Here is a 20,662-nt window from a genome sequence, read left to right as displayed (position 1 = left end):
GTTTCATAAAGCGCCTATTATCATGCTTGGGGACTCCAGACTGACTGCAAATATGCAGCGGGGGGATTTCTATCCAATTATACGGAGATGAGTTGACCATTGAAGCCTGTTGATGCTGACTTTGCTTTAACAATCAGTATTATGTTGTCCTTACAGAACGTAGAAACAGTGAATGCTACTGTTTACCCGTCAGAAAAACTGACTTTGCGTCCTCATTAGATGTTAGCATTGGGGATTAATTTCTGGCATGCAGATCTGGGGGAATCTCTTGTGATCGGAGGATTAATTAGAGTCAATAAATAATTTAGGTGACATGCTAGAGGGTTTATTGTGTTTCTAATGAATGGCAGGGGCTGTTGAAATAACACCAGGCTGCCGAGAGGGTGTGAATGACCTGTGGAAACCATTTCTGTGGCTGCACAGATTGGGTCCAGAAGGCACACATGCTAATAGGGTGAGCCAGAGCGGTCCAAAAGGCTCAATTATTCAGGAACCAGGTTTGTTTAGCATTCCATTGGCATCCCTCTGAATGTGTGCAAGGGGTGATATTGCATCACCAAGCCCACCTCTTCACATCGCCTTCCATACATCAGGATCCAGGCCGCATGAATAATACATCAAACCAGAACAGAGGAGGGGCAGGTGATGTGTGCAGCATTGTGGGAACTTCAGACTTGTCAACCCCTTTGTAAGCTGTTTGTGAGATTTATTTATTCAGTCAGAATCATACAAAAAAGTCCTGTAACAGTGCCGTGGTTCACGTATCAAATAGCAATACTATGGTACTTTGAAATATACCATGGTACAGTTTGATTCCATATTTTTATATATCATGGTTCTGTAAAGAACTGCAAAGAATAACATATTAATGTCCAAAAAACTGTATTATCATGATGTTTTCACATGGTACTACCCGTACTCTTCATAGATAGAAAATAAGTTGGATTTCTAGGTACTCTAACTGAATGTCCTTCAGCTTTTCCGTGCATTAGTGCTAAAGTTGATGCTAATCTTTCACAGAAAAAAAAAACACAACAGATCAAGTTATAGGCACTCAGAGTTTGTATCTGATATGAAATGATATCACAAGTGCAAAACCTGGTTCTTAAAACTCACAGTAAGTCGCAATGTTTAGCAAACACTTATATTAGCAACAGCCGATGCAGCAATCACACTTTGGCTAACCAGTACCTAAGCTATTGTCTGTCTCGAAAGCACACTTGCACATTAGGTCTAGTCAAGAAATGGATGGTTTAAATAATATATTATAAACTAATAAAATCTTTATCTTGATTCAAAAATCAGATTACAAATGGAAATTCAATTTAAATTGCATGCTAATGGCATTGACAATTGATGTGTCATAGTGAAAGCATGATGTTTGTGCTGATGGGAAAAGTGTTGCGTGTTAATGCAAAAACCAAATCATGTGATTTGAGTTTTTCCATTTAATGCTGTTGTGGCCTTCATTTTACATTGTCTGGTAGAGTATGAGGATGTAAATCTAAATGAAACCAGATGCCGACTGATAAAAACCCAGAACATAGTTCCTAATGGAGATGCTAAAATGAAATTCAAAGACATTTATCTGTAAAAAATGGTGATAATTGTAAATTGCGCCCCATTTTTTAGGGATCATATGATTTGGCTCATACTGCTAGTTTTGGCATGTCCTTTCCTCATCCTTCATTTGAATCTGTATTTAGCCTCTCATTCTTCCACTGCTTAAGCAGTTCATTGTGTCTTGATCCCTCTTGCTCAAACGCCTATTTGCTCAGTAACTCAAGTAAGAGATGGAGGAGGTGAAGCCAAAAGAAGAAGAAGAAAAACATTAGGCCACATTTACTTCTTACTCTACAATGTGCTTGTTTTAGGAGAGCTCCAGTTTTAACAGCTCCATGTGGTGGCACCATCTTTGGGTGGGTTCCTTTGCTAGTGGGCGGAGAAAAGCAACCGATTAATCAGCAGGTGTAGAGCGCTGACTCTGCATTTTTTGTACAGTTGTGACTTTTGTCGTTTCAAATGGCTACGACACCTCCTTGTGTAGAGTCACTCTAAAGAACTCAAAGAAAACTGTTCAAAAAGCTACAATGCTTGGCTAACTTTAGTTCTGAGTGTCTCATAAAATAATGGCCGTTGAATGAAAGACTGATCTGGCACATTTGGTAAATATGTGCTTGAGAACTCTGGACTCCATGTAATTTAACTATGTGATACAATAGGTGGAACAATGTTTACACAATGACTCACTTTTTCTGTTTGGTGAGGTGTTTTGTCAGCTGTTTTTCACTGCTGTGCTGGTCAGGCGTCTTCTCCTCCTACAGACCAATTTACAAAAGTGGATTTAGGGAGATTTATCATGCTCTGCCCTTGATGAACTACAGGACTTGTTTGAACAAAAGGTAAAAAGATCCAGGTACTTGTTGACAGACCACAATTGAAGAAAAACCCAGTTCTGCCATCTAAAGGTGGATTCCTGCATATTGCAACCTGAAGGGTTGACTTGAGAAAGTGTTGTTGTTATGCCATTGTCCTTACGTTACCGATCCCAGTGACTCAGCTTGCTTATGTCTTCAACCCTTACCATTGAGTTTTTTCCCCCAGTCATTCATTTAGGACTTAAATTGTGTTAATCTGGTGGACACTTCCTTTCTTCTAGTTGTAAAGAGCCCACTCAAACAACAAACAGGAGGACTTGACCAAGTGTTGATATGGATCCTTGGGATGTTTGGAGTCAGCTGGTCCAATCCAGTCCATTTGTAAGGGGGGCAAGGGGCCCAGTCTGGCGGCAGTATACGCTTGGGATGTTGGTGTCGAAGGCAAAACGGCTGGCGTGTTGACACAGCAGAGATTCTTGGCAGTTGGATCGCGAGAGAGAGAGACCATTAGCCTCAACAGCTAATATCATAGTGCAGTGAACAAACACGAACTTAGAGGAACAGTGCAAGTTGTCCTCTACCTTTCTTTCTCAATCCTCGTACTGACATATCTTTAAAACAATCTTTTGAAGCACCTTGCAGGGTTTCCTGAAGCCAAGCTCAGCTTGTCTTGGCTAGTGCAATGCTAAATTATGTACAAACACAGAGACAGACTGTCAGACAGATAGATGTAATGAGAAAGGTAAGGAATAGAGAGGCAACCCAAAGATCTGGATGTGTTTGGATTGTGGGAATCGAGAGGCAGTCTTGTCTCAATGCGAGCCTTGTTCATGTTCAGAGTGCTGGTTGGAGCAGAGGTCAAACCCACTGCCTACATAGAGGTGGGGGAAGGTTAGCAGGGAGGAAACAAGACGGCATTCTCCACTTTAGCTCCCTTGTGACATCCTGAGCCAACAAGTACCCCATTCAATCTACGACTCGCCACCTTGCATTGGCTTGTGTACACATCACAGCAGTGCTGCTTCTGATATTATTATAGTCCTGCTGGTATATTTATGTGATCAGGGTTCTGGACGCATGCTAGTAAATTATATGCTAATATAGGTTCCTCCAGTATTCCTGCAACTTCTATTGACTATGTGCTAAAATGATGAGTTATTATTGTGGTAAACCTATCGAAAGTTTACCTCAATTTAATAGCAAGATTCTCTTCAAAAAGCTGGTATGTCAATATGTTAGTTGTCCTGAAAGAGAAAACTGTGTAGAGGTTTGCTAATGCTCACTATAATGTACCCCTTTCTGGAAATCTTAGAATATGAAACTGAAATGTGGAATGGAGCTTGCTTTGCTTAGAATTTTCATTCATGTACTTGCAGCACTCAAAGGTAATATTTCCTTTTAAAAATCACATTAGCCTAGCTCTGGGGTAGCCAGCCCTGCTCCTAGGGAGTTGCCTTCCTGCAGACTTCAGTTCCAATTTTGCTCCAACAAGATTTTAAGTAAACCTGAAGACCCAGATTAGCTGCTTAAGGTGTGTTTATTTGGAGTTGGTGTTGAACTCTGCAGAATGGTAGCTTTTTCAGGAGTGGGCTTGCCTGTCAGTTTCCAAAATTGTGCTGCCTTAACAATCTCAAAGGTCGTCCTGATCTGTAAAAATATTTCCAACCTTCCTTGAGAAGCACTGAAGGGTTTGTTACAACAGGTGCCACCGTTGGCCGCCTCTTGTGGCAGATGTAGTAAACAAGATCACTGCCACTTCCCTTCACATTCCAGGCCTGTGTTAGCGTTGATTATGGCAAGTGGCATCTGGAAACATCTTTCTCTTGTTGCTAATATGCTACATGAGAGAAATGCCTGCTAAGGGTGCTAGATGTGATTTCTCCCACCCCCTATGCTACCGGTCAAATGCCCAACTGGTGTTTATTTTCCTTTGGGAGAAGTAGGGAAAAGTAAACTCTGCTGCCGAAACCCATTGTTCTTTAAAACTCTCTGGCACCGTTCACGAGTAATGAGCCCTAATGGCTATTTTCTTCTTTTCGGTTGACTTTTTGGTTGTTTAAACATGCACTTATTTCATTCCCCCTCCCTCACCTCTTTCTTGTTCTCATTTGGTTTTTCAGTCCAATAAGGTTCCAGTGGTACAACACCCCCATCATGTTCATCCCCTTACGCCGCTGATCACCTACAGCAATGAACACTTCTCCCCTGGAACACCTCCCTCTCACCTCTCGCCGGAAATTCTTGACCCAAAGACAGGTAAGCGCCACCAACAGCAATCTTCAGATGCATTTGCTAAAGCTTAGAGAAAGTAGTATGATCCGGAGATGCTGAGTCATGATTTGTTTTGATGGGGTTTATTGCAATAATATGGGGAGAGAAGTAGTTACAGGTCAAGTTTGTCACTATTTAAGCCACTAGTGGCGCTAAATGCAATTGCAGTCATATTTTTTTTTATCTGCCTGACTAAACCAGTGTTGAGATTTTTGGGGCAGAACTATCTATTTGCAGTGCAGTGGTAGACAAAGGGGGTAGTGTTTGAAGACTATTTTGCACTTTGATTTGGTGCCAGTTGCAGCACAGAAGTCCACCCTTACATTGACTTTTCTTAATATTTGTATTCAGTTTTCATAATCAGCTTTTGTTTCCTCAGGCATACCAAGGACCCCTCACCCTTCAGAGCTGTCTCCATATTACCCTCTCTCTCCTGGGGCAGTTGGACAGATCCCTCACCCTCTAGGATGGTTGGTTCCTCAGTAAGTCTGAACCCTGTGGCCTTTAAATGCATAACATCAACCTTATTTCACCCATGCAGATGGCATTATGAAGTTTGTTGCTACTTTTAAAACTTCTTCTAGCAAAAAGAGCATCTGTTCGTCCCTGATTTTGCTTTAGCCAGTTGTTTGAGTGCTGTTTTTCTATCTTCAGGCAAGGCCAACATATGTACTCCATCCCTCCTGGGGGCTTCAGACACCCCTACCCTGCACTCGCCATGAACGCCTCCATGTCTAGGTATGTAACAGAGGGCAAGACCTTCTTTTCTGCACCAACATTCTGTTTTATAGTTAAACTCGTATCTATTAATAGACATGAGATGCAGACAGCGTAATTCCTCCCCAAAGGCTCCGAGAAGAGTTAGTACAGGAAACTGCTGATGTATTTCTTGCTCAAAAATGGTGCCTTGATACCTCTCTTTCTCTTTCAACTCCGTGCCATGTTCCAGAAAGGAAATCTTTTGAAATGCAACAGAGTTTGTTTTATCTGGCTCAGATAAAAGTAAAACTTAATCGTCAATGTTCAACACTAATAACAAAATTATTAGATAACTCGGAAAAGTTTGTTTAGCGTGCCATTTGGTTTACAAAATGGTGTTAAATAATGGTCATATGCATGCAAATCCAACCAAACTTATTTTAGTTAGTGTTAGTGTTGCAGAAGGGTGTAAGATATTTATTTTTTCACTCTCTACCATATCACTGTAGATATGCTAGCTATTATATGGAAGTAGCACTTCTTGAAGCTCTCCATGAATAGAAACTTCTCTAATGCATGATTTCATCATATTCTTTCCTTTCAGTTAATGCTTAAAAGTTCCTTAGGTTGCTAGATGAGTTCAGTTTTCGTACGTCAGCGTGAAATCTCGCTGTCTTTTAATCTTCCACTATTGCATTCACGCTTCTCTTATGACTGTGCACCTTTTGTTGGTCTGTAGCAAGAGAGAGATCTCTTTCTTCTCTGCATTCATTTTGTGGTACAGTGAAGTGCTATATTCCAGTAGAAATGTGTTTTTACCAGTGTGCAAATCACAGATCGGAGCACAGTTTTCCCCCCTCTTCTGTGAAAATGACAATGCTGCTATTGTATTAGTTGTTATGAATCTGAAAGTCTAGAGTAGAAGATTTTTCCAGATGCAGCTACTAGGATAGTCTCTCCAGTGTGTCTGTCATTTGCATATATTTTTATCTCTTATCTGTTTATCTATCTATCCATCTATCTATCCATCTATCTATCTATCCATCTATCTATCTATCTATCTATCTATCTATCTATCTATCTATCTATCTATCTATCTATCTATCTATCTATCTATCTATCTATCTATCTGTCTGTCTGTCTGTCTGTCTGTCTGTCTATCTATCTTCCTTTTATTTGATCATTCTCTTTATCATTCTTCCTATTATTTTACCAAACTATTGTTCTCTCTATCATTCTATAAATCATTCTATCATTCTCCATCTCTTTCTATCTGTCATTTCCTATCATTTTATCTTTTTGCCGATCTAATTATCTAAGATTCTATCCATATATATACCTTCGATATCTGATCTATCTGTTTATTTGTTACTGTCTCTTATTGACTGTGAATCTGTCTTTCTCCCCAGCCTGGTATCCAGTCGCTTCTCTCCTCACATGGTGCCTCATCCTCCTCATGGCCTGCACCAGACGGGCATCCCTCACCCCGCCATTGTGTCACCTGCCATCAAACAGGAGCCCAGTGCCAACAACGGCAGCAACTCGACACACGGGTGAGTCTCTGTCCTCCATTACTCTCTCGCCGTCATTTCTCTGCTCTTCTCCAACTGACGTCGTCTTTGCCTCCATCTGTGTACGTACAGAAAGCCCTCGGTGCCTGTGAAAAAAGAGGAAGAGAAGAAGCCTCACGTCAAGAAGCCCCTAAATGCCTTTATGCTCTACATGAAGGAAATGAGGGCCAAAGTAGTGGCCGAATGCACCCTGAAAGAGAGCGCAGCCATCAACCAGATCCTGGGCAGGAGGGTGAGCGCTTACAACTCCATTACGAGAGGAGCTGAGATGCATTAGTGTGTCTCTCTTCATCTTGTCTTAAAGGAACAGTTCGCCTAATAATGGAAATTGCCATCATTTACTCACCCTCATGTCATTCCAAACCTGCACAAAAGGAGATATTCTGAAGATAGTGCTGGTCGCTCCATTCCATGCAATTACAACAAATAAGTGTCGGAGCTATCAAAAAGCACAATAGGAGTGGTCCATATGACTTACACACTTTTGAAATCTTTCCTTTTGTGCATGAGAAATAAACTCATTTGGGTTTGGAAATTGATAAGGGTGAGTAAATGATCAAATAGTACATTTTTGGGGTGAACGATCCCTTTAAGGAACGAAAAAGGAGGGAGATTTGACCATATGTTCTTTTTTTCCGCAGTGGCACTCTCTGTCACGTGAGGAACAGGCCAAATACTACGAACTCGCCAGGAAAGAACGGCAGCTGCACTCTCAGCTTTATCCGGGCTGGTCTGCGCGAGACAACTACGTAAGTGAGCCCAGAATGCAGAGTTTAACGCAAATCATGTGGGATTCAGAGTCCTCCATTGTTTTTGGCAGCCAGGGGAGTTTTGCTTAATCAAACACATCTAATTTGCTCCAAATCATGTCTGTCCGCAGGGAAAGAGGAAGAAACGGAAGAGAGAGAATAAACCTGATTCCCCACAAGAGAGTAAGTGTCACTGGACATCTGGATTTCTTTCTCAATTCTCTGTACGCATGATCTTTTGCTCAACTTGAGCTTTTTTTCTTCCAGCATCCCTGTTGGTCCGATCATTCAGCTCATAGATCATGTTCAGTTCAATTTTGACATTAGAAGTCAGATGATGGACATTTTAGCTTTTAACTGGAACCTTTTTTCAAGAAACAGTTAATTTACTCAGTCTCATGTTTTTCCAAATCTGACTTTCTTTTTTTGTGCATGTATGTGTTTTTTAAATAATTTGTGAGCAAATGAGAGTAATTTTTAGCAGATATTTAATCATAGATTTTGTATTTTTATGAAAATCATTTAATTTAGTCACTATTTTTCATATCATAATCATCAATGTTGGTCAATTTCTTGACTGATATGTCTAAATTTATTTGATTGTTTTTAAGAAAATGTTGTTTTCTGTTGAAAAACTGCAAGTATAATTATTCAATTAAATATTTACCACTGTTAATTAATTATTATTTATATACTCTTATAGCACTGATATTTTGAATGAGCTTTTTATTCATTTATTTTCAGATTTTATTTTAGTATTATATTAGTTTTTGTATTTTAAATATTTACATCAAGCTGTAACTATATATATTTATGCGTTTTTTTTTTTTTTTTTTTGTTAGTTAGTTTTTTTGTTTTAGTAATTTTAGCACTTCGCCATAAATTATTTTTATTATTTTTTAGTTATTTGTCAAGGTAACATTTTTAATTTGCATAAATGTTTTAAAATCTTAAATCCCAGTCATATAGTATATTTAACCCTGCTCCTCTCTCGTCTGCAGGTAACTTCTCACCCCAGCTCAAGAAGCAGTGCGTCCCGTACCTGCCGTCTGAGAAAATGTGTGACAGCCCTACCTCCTCTCACGGCAGCATGCTGGATTCGCCCGCCACACCGTCAGCCGCCCTGGCTTCACCGGCAGCCCCTGCGGCCACTCACTCAGAGCAAGCTCAACCCCTGTCCCTCACCACCAAACCGGAGGGCAGAGCCCACCACCCCCACTTCCCCCTGCCAGGGAAAGCCCCGGGCTCCAGCTCCAGCTCCACTTCCTCTTCCTCGTCCACCTCCAGCGCCTCCCATCCGAGCATCTCCCTCCTGACCCGCCCCATCCCATTCACCACCCTGCCTCCCTCCCTGCTCTCCCCGTCCTCACCTTTCCACCAGGCAGCCCTACATTCCCATCATGCCTTGCTGCAGACACAACCTCTCTCTCTGGTCACCAAATCAGTGGAGTGAATGAAAAAAAAACGACAAACTTTTTACACTTGTATATTGCTTTGTTTTTTACATTTTTATAGATATTAGACCAAGTTTTTAAGGTAGAATGAAAAGGAATAATTATTGGTCAATATTTGACCACCTCTCTACTTTTCTTTTCTCTTTGAAACAGTTTTTTTTTTTTTTTTTTTTGTAAATGGCCTTTTTCCAATGTGATTCTCCAATGTTGCTACTTGTATAAAAGACAAATGTATAAAGGTTTCTCTTCTTTTTATTGTTTTTTTTTAAGCCGTACTTGACAAAATACAATTTGTAGTTTTAGTTCATTTCAATCTAATGGTAGTTAGGAGTTTGATTTTTCATTACTGCATTCTCTCCCTTTTTTTTACTTTTATTTTTCTTCTTTCTTTTGGTACCACCTCACCCTGTTCCTAACCCTGTGTGTGTGACTCTCCTGAGACTCCATAGCTAATAAACCTCAAGTTATGTCTAAAGGCTGCATTGTGTTTTTTGGGGGGTGAAGAAGCTGCATGTGATGACTACACAATGTGATAATGCAACATAGATCTTCTGAATAGAGGCAGTATCACACACACTGGCAGTGTTCATTTATCTAATTAGAGCTCGTGAAGTGGTGTGTGTGAAATGCTGGCACTCATGATGTGCACAAACTAAATTATATTATTCATTGTTGGCGTAAAACACAGCTTCTCAAAGAAAGAAAAATGCACACTATGATGTTATCCTGGTAAAAGTAGTCTGGGAGAGCAAAATAATGAAAAATGTGACCCTGGACCACAAAACCAGTCTTAAGGGTCTTTTCTTTTATTATTATTCTGAAATGCCACTATTTGAAAAATATAGAATCTGAGGATGCAAAAAAAATCTAAATATTGAGAAGATCGTCTTCAAAGTTGTCCAAATTAAGTTCTTAGCAATCCATATTTCTATCTATCTTTACTTAATATCCCAATGATTTTTGGCATAAAAGTTCAATAGATAATTTTGACCCATACAATGTATTGTTGGCTATTGCTACAAATATACCCCTACTACTTATGACTGGTTTTATGGTCCAGGCTCACAAATAGACATTTAAGGTAAAGGTGAAATCAAAATTTACCTTATTTACTTTTTAAAAAAATATGTTTTTGGTTTTAATGTGCTCAGTTCAGGTGGTTATTGCAAAGAAAAAAACAGATATCCATATATTTCTTTTTTATATATATATACGGTGTTGATCTGGCAAATGGTGTTTGGGACAGACATTATTTTGACTACACTGGTTTACTTTATTGACAGGCTTGTAAGATAGAAATGTAACCAAATGTTCTAGTGATTTAAAGTGAGCTTTCTGTGATGATGAGGACACGGGAACATACTGTTTTCAGAAGGCTGTAAATAAGCAAGTTTGCAAACTCGGTCACAATTGTAAAAACCGTGTCCAGAATCAAATATTTCTACGTGTTTACAGCACAATTATCCATGGTTTGACACACTGCCACTGTTTTTTAACGAAGAGGCATGGAAAGCCAGTCCTCTGAGATCTCATTAGCTATTTCAATTAGCAAACGGCATGGAAGGGTAGGTTACGGGTTTCGGTGGCCCCTGGGATGTCGACGGCTGCCAGGAAGGAACAATTAGGCCTCACGGAGGAGTCGGAGTGACCAACTAATTCAACTAAAACACACATAGGTACAGATAAGCCCTGACGGATGACAAACAGCATTGCTCACGGTCCGCTCTCAAGGAAACTGCTGAAGCCCATAATTTCGAGATGACCAGGACAGTTCAATTGTGGTTGTTGTGGTGAGTTAAAATCACATTCCAGACGAAGGGACAGTTCACCAAGACACACTCGAGGTGCTAAGAACGGCTGAAGTAGCATTCCGTCACTGTTTCGCACGCTATGTTTTATGTTATGAAATTGGCTCCCTGATTTAGTTTTGTGAGTTGCTATGATAATGTGATTTAGTGATTGTATCTGATAGTAAAACCAGAGTTTATGATTTATATGTTTGATTTATGTGACCCTACACCACAAAACCAGTCATACGGGTCAATGTTTTTGAAATTTGAAAATTATACATCATATGAAAGCTGAATAAATAAGTTGTGCAAATTAAGTTCTTAGCAATGCATATTACTAATCGAAATTAAGTTTATGGTAGGAAATTTAAAAAAGATTTTCATTCAACATGATATTTACTTAATATCCTGATGGTTTTTGGCATAAAAGATAATATGATAATTTTGACCCATACAATGTATTATTGGTTATTGCTACAATATACCATGCTACTTATGACTGCTTTTGAAGTCCAGGGTCACAAATAGCCTACCATGTCTCATAATGTTTGTGTTTACTTCCCCATGGCAGTAACCCACTACATCACAAGATAAACAACAACAAAGTATGTCTTTGAATGTATTTCATATATGAATATATGCTCAGAATCTGCAACAACTATAATATCAGAATTGAATGTCTCAGATATGAATGAAAACTAAATACTACGTTTTAAAAATCTAGAAGTGATTAGGTTTTAAACACAAGCTTTGAATGAATTAATAACACACTTACAAAGGCTATACATACATACATAAATGTCTGGATCCAACAAGAAATTGAAACCAATACAATTTGGGCAGTGTGGTACTAAGAAATTATGCTACAGCCATACAGTGGATAGATAGATAGATAGATAGATAGATAGATAGATAGATAGATAGATAGATAGATAGATAGATGTTGTACATTAGAAATTAATATTACGGACACCGCCCCCTAGTGACAGACATAAATATATTATTGTCGTGTCAGTCGAGCTAAATGCGTTCTGCCAGCAGATGGCGCTGTTGTCTTCAGTCCCTTTGAAACGAAACCGGGGCTAGTTGTCACACAGTCCCGGGAAGGTTTCTCACGGTAGGATTGTTTTGTTGTTGCCCAAAATGAAATATACATTTTAAGCACACGTTTTGTGTCGCGTGGCATGATGTCACGGGGTTAATTGTCACAGTTGGCACCTACAGCAGTCAGTCAGTTCAGGTTTATATTGTATGTGTAGATTTATCGTGAGAAAATTAAGCCAGAATACATCCTCCCTTTTTTTTTTTTTTTCTTTTTTTTTTGTTGTAATTATCATAACTAAAAACAATAAACTCTTCGAGCATAGAAACTGTTCATCTGTGTATATTTATAGGGGCAAAAACCCTCCAGTGCTCGAGTGAAATATGTTCATATGGATTCTGGCATCAGCATTTGTGCTCAGCAGACCGTGTGCACTGATGAAATCCTGCACGTCTGGATCTGCTGTCACTCCACATGCATTCATGTGATTTCATTCATTCATGTGATTTCATTCATTCATGTGATTTCATTCATTCACGTGATTTCATTTATTCATGTGTAATCCTGTACACACCTTCAGTTACAGTAAATATGTCAGGTGCAAAGTGTGACTACCATAACTTAATCTGAGTCACAGACAGATGAACCTTTCTTCCAGTTTTATTTTAAACTCAAAAAACATATGCTCAACAATTTTAGCACATTCGTTTTCTCTGAAATCATCAGGAATACAATAAAATCGAGCATTGCGTTAGTTCAGTCAGGTCACATTAGTCACCCTTGCATCAGCTGACAGTCAGCTGTTCCTGACATGTACCAGTCCAGTCTTGACACCTATCACCTGCGGTCTATTTAAATTCCCATTCTCCAGCGTCTCTTCCATCGCATTGCTGCTTGCAATTAACTCCTTCCTCCAACCCCAACTGAACCAGTAATCCGATCTTACTTGTTTTTTCTTTACAGTGTCTTCATCGGAAGCAGTCTCTATGACATTTTGTTTACAACTCATGCAATTGTAAATTGTAATTATGTATGCTTACAATGGTTCTGTTGTGTACCACAGGGCCAGGGGGTTTGTCTTTCTGCTCTCCCCTCTCTGTCCAAGCATGGCTGCATGGACAGGCGTGTTGTCCAGAACATAACCATACCGCCAACACTAACTGTATGCAATTATAATCATCATATACTTGACGGAAGTGGTCGTTGTCGTTTTTCATTCATATCTTTAGAAAGAAATGTATACTTTTAAGCAAGGACACATTGAGTTGATCAAATGTGACAGTTTCTTTTCCAAAAAAAAAAAAAAAAAAAAAAAAAAAAAAAAATATATATATATATATATATATATATATATATATATATATATATATATATATATATATATGGGTTTTCTATTCATACAAAAATCCTGAAAATTATTATTTTATTAAGCAGCTGTTTTATGCATTGATAATAAGAAGAAATGTTTCTTGAACACCAAGAGAGTATTTGAATGATTATAATATTTTGTGAAAATAAAAAATAAGATCATATGATAGAAAGCAGCTATTTTTGATCAAATAAATGTAGCCTGGGTCAGCATTAGATACTTCATTCAAAAGCATTTTTTTATGACCTCAAACCTTTGAACAGTAGTGTATCTTGAGAATAAATAGGTTATATGCATAATGAGGTAGCAATGGCAAAAACACATGACACATAAATGGAGAACTAAAAATGTGACCTGCAACTTTCCCAACCACTCACTTCCTGCTGGACATGAAACTTTACGTGTCATGACGTCACTTTATTCATTAGTCTCCTGTGAGATACTTTGAGAGATGCTAAGAGTTACATTAATCCGTTCTTCCAGTCAGTCTCTGTTCAGCTGATGGAGCTCTTCCGTGATCGACTGGGTTCATCGATGAGCTGCGTGGCTGCAAAGCTCAAGCTCAAATCTTCTGCCGCTGCCATCTTTCTGAACGGGAAAACCTCTCTGGTAAAGCGGGTCACAAAGCAGGGCATCTGTTTCTTGCCACCCAACTCTTTCCCCCTGGATTCAAAGTTGTAGGACACCTGGAAGTTTATCCGAGTCAGGAGTCTTGTGATCTCCAGATCTGGACCTCCTTCCTCTTCTAGCAGCTTACAAAAGGTTTGGATCAACTCTGAGCCCAGAGGATGCATGAATGCACCGTAACCTAGAAAACAAATGAACGTGAGTGAAGAACTGAAGAGTTTGGGACTTTACAAACTATGAAACAATGTGATGGAGTTCATAAATCAAACCTGGAGATGTGGCGTACATGACTGCTGTGTCAATAGGGATGGAAAACAGCTCAGACACCCCGTCCTCTTCCTCGGAGAATGAAGAGTCGACCTCCACACCTTCATCCAACCCATGCCCTCGACAAGCCTGAGGAGCAGAAAGATATGATCATCAGAAACATTCAGTTTAAGAAAAATCCACAGGTAAAATTCTGAAATTATATCTACTTAAATTAAACAAATTAACATTTAAAATTCATCCATGGATTTATTTGATGAGTAGCCATGCAATAAACAGAGGAAAACACTCGAAAATATTAAAACGTTCAAATTCAAAACAACATTTTTAGGTTTTAAATGATCAAACAGTACCAGAGAGTCAAAGGACTTCTAATGTAATATCAACACAGCCATCAATATTTGCTGAATTAGGATCTTAAAAATGGTTTGTCTGTGAGAAAGGTTTCACAAAATGTACCTGAATCAAGAAAAGCTTGCTCTTGTCTGCCATTGACGGACCTCCAAAGTAGCTGTAGATCTCAGCCAGTTTCACAGCACGTCCGTCAGCTCCGAACACAACACCCTCCTCACCGTGACTGGATATGACGCCCACAAAACAGTCTTTGACCGTCTTCTTGCTCGCTGAGGATGGAGGCAGATAATTTGTTAAAGTTAGTGATGTGTAATTTAATATAATGGACCAATTGTACATGTGTCTAACAAGCTGTCATTGTTTGTGGTCACAATCTGATTTATTCATACTGCATATTGTGTTCAGATTTGAGTATGCATGACTTTAAGTCATCATCTAGTAGTTTTATTAATCATTCACTCATTCATTTCTGATTATAGCAACATCCTCAAAACCCAACACGAATCTTCTTTTCTTTGCATATTAAAAGGTTATTTTTCATAATGTTTAAAGAGTTTGCGCCAGAGATAAATTGTTTAATCTTTGCCTGCTGATAAATGAGGATGGTGTTATTAACAAGCGTGGGACTTTGGCACCAATAAATGAGCTTATGTAACATGTTTTTAAGAAACTCAAGAGAGAGAGAGAGAGAGAGAAAAAAGCATTGCAGATGTGAAACGTGAATTCTGCTTGGAAATAATAATAATTATTTTTTTTAATTATTAGACTACATATCTTACCTTCTTTAAATGCTTCATAGATTTCATCTGCTTCGATGTCTATTCTGATTTCCACAGAGAAGCCAAGCTTGCTGAGGGTTTTGTGAAGTCTTTGAGTGTCTTTCTTCGCACCGTTCCTGTTGTTCAGACCTGCACCTGGATAGAAGCTCTCCACAGACACTATCAACGCCCTGTTCTTCATTCTCTTGTTTGCTGACAAAGGAATTTTACAAGACATCGTTTTCTCTTCAATCAAACACTGAGGTGTAATGCGGTCACAAACTGTGTGAGAATAAGGAGAGCCTACTTTATGAGTCTGACTGATCATCTGTCTCTCATGCCCTATATGGAGTTTCCTCCCATTTTCTGTCATCAGTCTGATCTACGCAACACTGGCAATTCCTTGACTATCAGAAGCTTCATCTTTAGCTTATAAAAAGGCAATTTACTTCATTTGTAGGTGTATTTATCTTCCAACTAACCTGCAATGGTTTGTCAGTAACTGAGAATGTAAGGAAAGTGCATCACAACAAAAATAGAAAAAGGAAAATAGATTTTCTTTCAGTAAATAATATAATTTAAATGTATTTATTAGACATCCAGACATAAATTAAAATTGTATATGATTACTGTTTTGATTTTTTACATTAAAATAATAGCCTACTTCTTATTTATATATAATAGAAGAATATATATATGATTATATATATATATATAGTATCAGATTTGCTGTTCTCTGTTCATTGTGCCACATCATAGAGTTTTAATATATTAGTTTCTGCTTGCTTTACCGTTTTAAGAGAAATCACAAAACCTTTTAGGGTGAGATCGCACACCTTTATTTGTACCTAGAAAGGGCGGATATGCGTGTACACAGTAGACAGACGGCATGATTTACAACTCAGCGTTGTGTCAGCAACAAATTAGTCCTGCAATCTTGTTCTTTCCACAGAAGTTCAGCTTCAGCTGTAGGCTATGGGAAGGCTAAAGAGCACAGGGATTATTAGCATAAAACAGCACGATGTGCTTTTCTTATTGTGTGTTTACTTAGTGTCAATAGTTTTTCAAGTTTCTTAGTGACAGTTTTCATATTCAATATGTAAACTGTTGTTTAGACCAAAACAGGGTTGCCAGGTTTTCACAAGAAAACTCGCAGAATCGCTACGTGGCGTTTTGAGGGGGTCTCCAGTTAAAAATCACATTCAGGAGTTTAAAATACAAGTTTTTTTTGTTGTTGTTGTTGTAGAAGGGTTCCCCTTCTACAAAAAAATATTGAGGGTTCCCCTTCTACAATACGCATTCCAGAGGATAGATTAAATATCAAGCCGCGGACACGAAAAAAAAAAACGCGGCAACGTTGTGTAAAGTAGTCTAATATCGTGTGAAAACCCCTGACTTGGCAACACTGGACCCCGTCCGAGCTCGGACTTTCCAGTTGTTTGTCAATAACTACTTCTTGTCATCAACAGATTTAAATCTTTATAGTTAAAATGAATAAATAAATTTAAAAAAGGTGAAAAAATAAATAAATTAAATATCAAAGTTTTGTGTTCTCACACGCGCCTCTTGGTGGAAGATACGTTTATGGTCTCATAAGACCCTGGACAAATAAAAATCTGAATTTAAATAATACTGTCTATGTCAATTTATTATTATTATTTTCCAGGTTGGGCATTATTTTAGTCATATTATAAATATGAATATAAATATAGAACATTTAATTTTCTAATTCCTTTGATGTTTATCAGTACCTCCTTATCCTTTATGAACGTACAACCATAAGCAGACTACATGCAGATTGCTTGTTAGCATCGACGTCTGTTATTCTTGGTACATTGTGTTCCGATTCTTCACGTCAAGAACAATTTCTTCAGTTCAGTAAAATTATACACGTCTCTCAGGTTAAGATGCTCATAGATAAGTATTGCAGCATCATTCTGGTAGTTCCAGTAGGTAGAGAATCACCAGATACTTAACTGCATATCACAGTCTGTCTGATTCACATACCAGACATTCATTTAATAAGCACATAAGTGCACGTAACAGTCATCACTCTACACACAGTTAAATTAAACCTGGCATTAGTGTTTGTGACCAACAGGCCATGTTGAAATCCTACATGTCTGGATTGGCTGTCAACTCACATCATGAGCACTTGCAGAAGGACAGAGCGTGTAATAAACACTCACACCTTGAAGTACAGTAAATATACCAAGGGCAAGGTATGAATATGTTGTAACCTGAGACAAAGAAACCTGGGCATGACTTTAGTTTCGAATTCGATCAGGATCAGGTTTAATGTTACACAAGTGTTTCCCAGAAATGGTGCTTCATTAATATGCAGTTGCAATAGTGTTCATGATTTAGAATTTAGTAAGACAATGAGCTTCAAGAATCATCCGGTTAAGGTTTTATTTGAATGACACATATAATACAGACACTTAAATAAACACTTTCAAGATTTATATATAAATAAATGTCTTTCTTTTTTTCCTCAATACTCTTTGAAATGAAACAGAAAATGATTGTTTTACTTTAGGGAAACATATAAAAGGAAGTAGCATACACAGCACTATAAAACCAATCGCATCCTGCATGTTTCCAAACACCTCACTTCCTATTCCCGTGAGACTTTACGTGATTCTGTTATCTGATCAAATGAGATAACGTGATGAATCAGTTTCTCCATGTGTTCTTCCAGTCAGTCTCTGTTCAGCTGATGGAGCTCTTCCGTGATCGACTGGGTTCATCGATGAGCTGCGTGGCTGCAAAGCTCAAGCTCAAATCTTCTGCCGCTGCCATCTTTCTGAACGGGAAAACCTCTCTGGTAAAGCGGGTCACAAAGCAGGGCATCTGTTTCTTGCCGCCCAACACTTTCCCTCTGGATTCAAAGTTGTAGGCCACCTGGAAGTTTATCCGAGTCAGGAGTCTTGTGATCTCCAGATCTGGACCTCCTTCCTCTTCTAGCAGCTTACAAAAGGTTTGGATCAACTCTGAGCCCAGAGGATGCATGAATGCACCGTAACCTAGAAAACAAATGAACGTGAGTGAAGAACTGAAGAGTTTGGGACTTTACAAACTATGCAAACAATGTGATGCAGTTCATAAATCAGACCTGGAGATGTGGCGTACATGACTGCTGTGTCAATAGGGATGGAAAACAGCTCAGACACTCCCTCCTCTTCCTCGGAGAATGAAGAGTCAACCTCCACACCTTCATCCAACCCATGCCCTCGACAAGCCTGAGGAGCAGAAAGATCTGATCATCAGAAACATTCAGTTACTAGCTTTAAGAAACATCGCTTGGATTTATTTGATGAGTAGCCATGCAATAAAAAGAGGAAAAAACTCAAAAATATTCAAATGTTCAAATTCAAAACAACATTTTTAGGTTTTAAATGATCAAACAGTACCAGAGAGTCAAAGGACTTCTAATGTAATATCAACACAGCCATCAATATTTGCTGAAGTAGGATCTTAAAAATGGTTTGTCTGTGAGAAAGGTTTCACAAAATGTACCTGAATCAAGAAAAGCTTGCTCTTGTCTGCCATTGACGGACCTCCAAAGTAGCTGTAGATCTCAGCCAGTTTCACAGCACGTCCGTCAGCTCCGAACACAACACCCTCCTCACCGTGACTGGATATGACGCCCACAAAACAGTCTTTGACCGTCTTCTTGCTCGCTGAGGATGGAGGGCAGAATTAGCGAGTATTCTGGACAGTGCAATTTACATTTCTGTTGTTACCCTAAAAATCTGCGGTCTTAACTGTCATTATAATGTTAGGACTGATTCATGATGGCAAAATCTTACCATACAATATACTTTTCTTTGAATAAATACAATTATCTAATTGTTTATCAACTAGACTTAACAACAAAAATACTGGGTTAAAAAGCGCTCATGTTAGAGATAAGTTAGTTTGCTATTAAATTACTGTTAATCATAAAGAGGAGGTCTTTACACATAACATGAAATATCAGATATGAAACAGCACATTTTATTTATTAGGGAAAACATCAGTACATCATGATGGGCTAACATTACCTGCTTTGAAGGCTTTATAGATGTCATCTGCTTTGATGTCCATTCTGATTTCCACAGAGAAGCCGAGCTTGCTGAGGGTTTTGTGAAGTCTCTGAGTGTCTTTCTTCACGCCGTTTCTCTTGATCAGATCTTCACCTGGATTGAAGCTCTCCACAGACACTATCAATGCCCTGTTCTTCACAGTCTTATCAGCAGTGAAAGGAAAATTGCAAAAAGGCATGGTCTTCTCTTCTGTCAAACTCTGAACTTCAGTGCAATCAAATTGTGATGGATGAGTTCTCTTAGGAGTCCGTCTGCATACTACACTCTAGTCCAGCCCTTATTTGCATGAGATCATTTCCTCGTTATGGAGAATGCCGCTTCTAGGCAACACCTTTGTGTCATTGCCTCTGTGTTATATAATGTCTGCCAACATAAAAGGGAATAAACCTTTCAGGGTATTAATTACTATTATTATTATCTTTGGAAATAATTCTGTGTTTATAGGCACACTGTAAAAACAAAGATTATTGAAGTACATTTTACAAGGAAATAAATTTCAGTCTTTCTACTTAAAAATATGATGTTTGATTCAATGAGCTACATGCCTTTTTTGTAATTATTTGTGTAAACGACTAGCAGTTTCTAAGTTAACATTCTTTCAGATTCTATCCACTCAGTTTTTTTTTCAGTGTAATGTCTTAGTAGCAAATAAGATATTGAGTTCCTTTATCATGTTGTAACACTATATGTGGTAAATTGTCATAATGGAAACTTGCATTAAATAGCCAATTACGTGGTTTTTGTTTAAATGTATATATATATACAGTACAGACCATAAGTTTGGACACACCTTCTCATTCAAAGAGTTTTCTTTATTGTCATGACTATGAAAATTGTAGATTCACACTGAAGGCATCAAGACTATTAATTAACACATGTGGAATTATATATGGAATTATATACAGAACAAAAAAGTGTGAAACAACTGAATATCTGTCATATTGTAGGTTCTTCAAAGTAGCCATCTTTTGCTTTGATTACTGCTTTGCACACTCTTGGGATTCTCTTGATGAGCTTCAAGAGGTAGTCACCTGAAATGGTCTTCCAACAGTCTTGAAGGAGTTCCCCGAGAGATGCTTAGCACTTGTTGGCCCTTTTGCCTTCTGTCTGCGGTCCAGCTCACCCCTAAACCATCTGGATTGGGTTCAGGTCCGGTGACTGTGGAGACCAGGTCATCTGGAGCAGCACCCCATCACTCTCCTTCTTGGTCAAATAGCCCTTGATGCCTTCAGTGTGACTCTACAA

At 38.5% G+C, this 20,662-nt stretch overlaps 3 protein-coding genes and 1 long non-coding RNA gene across 4 annotated transcripts in view; 2 read left to right on the top strand and 2 right to left on the bottom strand.

Annotated features, from left to right (window-relative positions):
• Nucleotides 1-9,597, top strand: part of LOC127966705 (transcription factor 7-like 1-A) — a 29,985-nt gene extending 20,388 nt beyond the window's left edge. The window contains exons 5-12 of the mRNA XM_052567890.1: nt 4,499-4,634; nt 5,029-5,131; nt 5,304-5,387; nt 6,758-6,901; nt 6,992-7,151; nt 7,561-7,668; nt 7,800-7,851; nt 8,670-9,597. Of these exons, the coding sequence (XP_052423850.1) occupies nt 4,499-4,634; nt 5,029-5,131; nt 5,304-5,387; nt 6,758-6,901; nt 6,992-7,151; nt 7,561-7,668; nt 7,800-7,851; nt 8,670-9,121 (1,239 nt within the window). The 3' untranslated portion in view covers nt 9,122-9,597. The remainder of the gene's footprint in view (nt 1-4,498; nt 4,635-5,028; nt 5,132-5,303; nt 5,388-6,757; nt 6,902-6,991; nt 7,152-7,560; nt 7,669-7,799; nt 7,852-8,669) is intronic.
• A 3,943-nt stretch (nt 9,598-13,540) lies between these two features.
• On the bottom strand, nt 13,541-15,702 carry LOC127966003 (caspase-3-like). Its single transcript, XM_052566785.1, has 4 exons — nt 15,351-15,702; nt 14,677-14,840; nt 14,220-14,346; nt 13,541-14,131 (listed from the first exon to the last, which is right to left on the bottom strand). Exons 1-4 carry the CDS (start codon nt 15,700-15,702, stop codon nt 13,818-13,820), a joined length of 957 nt encoding a protein of 318 aa, XP_052422745.1. The 3' UTR covers nt 13,541-13,817.
• LOC127966005 (uncharacterized) lies at nt 14,263-15,782 on the top strand. Its single transcript, XR_008155525.1, has 2 exons — nt 14,263-14,402; nt 15,408-15,782. It is a non-coding gene; the product is annotated as an uncharacterized LOC127966005 (long non-coding RNA).
• A 1,488-nt stretch (nt 15,783-17,270) lies between these two features.
• LOC127966004 (caspase-7-like) lies at nt 17,271-19,753 on the bottom strand. Its single transcript, XM_052566786.1, has 4 exons — nt 19,376-19,753; nt 18,849-19,012; nt 18,445-18,571; nt 17,271-18,355 (listed from the first exon to the last, which is right to left on the bottom strand). Exons 1-4 carry the CDS (start codon nt 19,593-19,595, stop codon nt 18,042-18,044), a joined length of 825 nt encoding a protein of 274 aa, XP_052422746.1. The 5' UTR covers nt 19,596-19,753; the 3' UTR covers nt 17,271-18,041.
• Nucleotides 19,754-20,662: the final 909 nt, after the last annotated feature.

The sequence above is a fragment of the Carassius gibelio genome, chromosome B10, assembly GCF_023724105.1.
Source record: "Carassius gibelio isolate Cgi1373 ecotype wild population from Czech Republic chromosome B10, carGib1.2-hapl.c, whole genome shotgun sequence".
In the NCBI taxonomy this organism is placed as follows: Eukaryota; Metazoa; Chordata; class Actinopteri; order Cypriniformes; family Cyprinidae; genus Carassius; species Carassius gibelio.
This window is presented reverse-complemented; position numbering and strand designations above follow the sequence as displayed.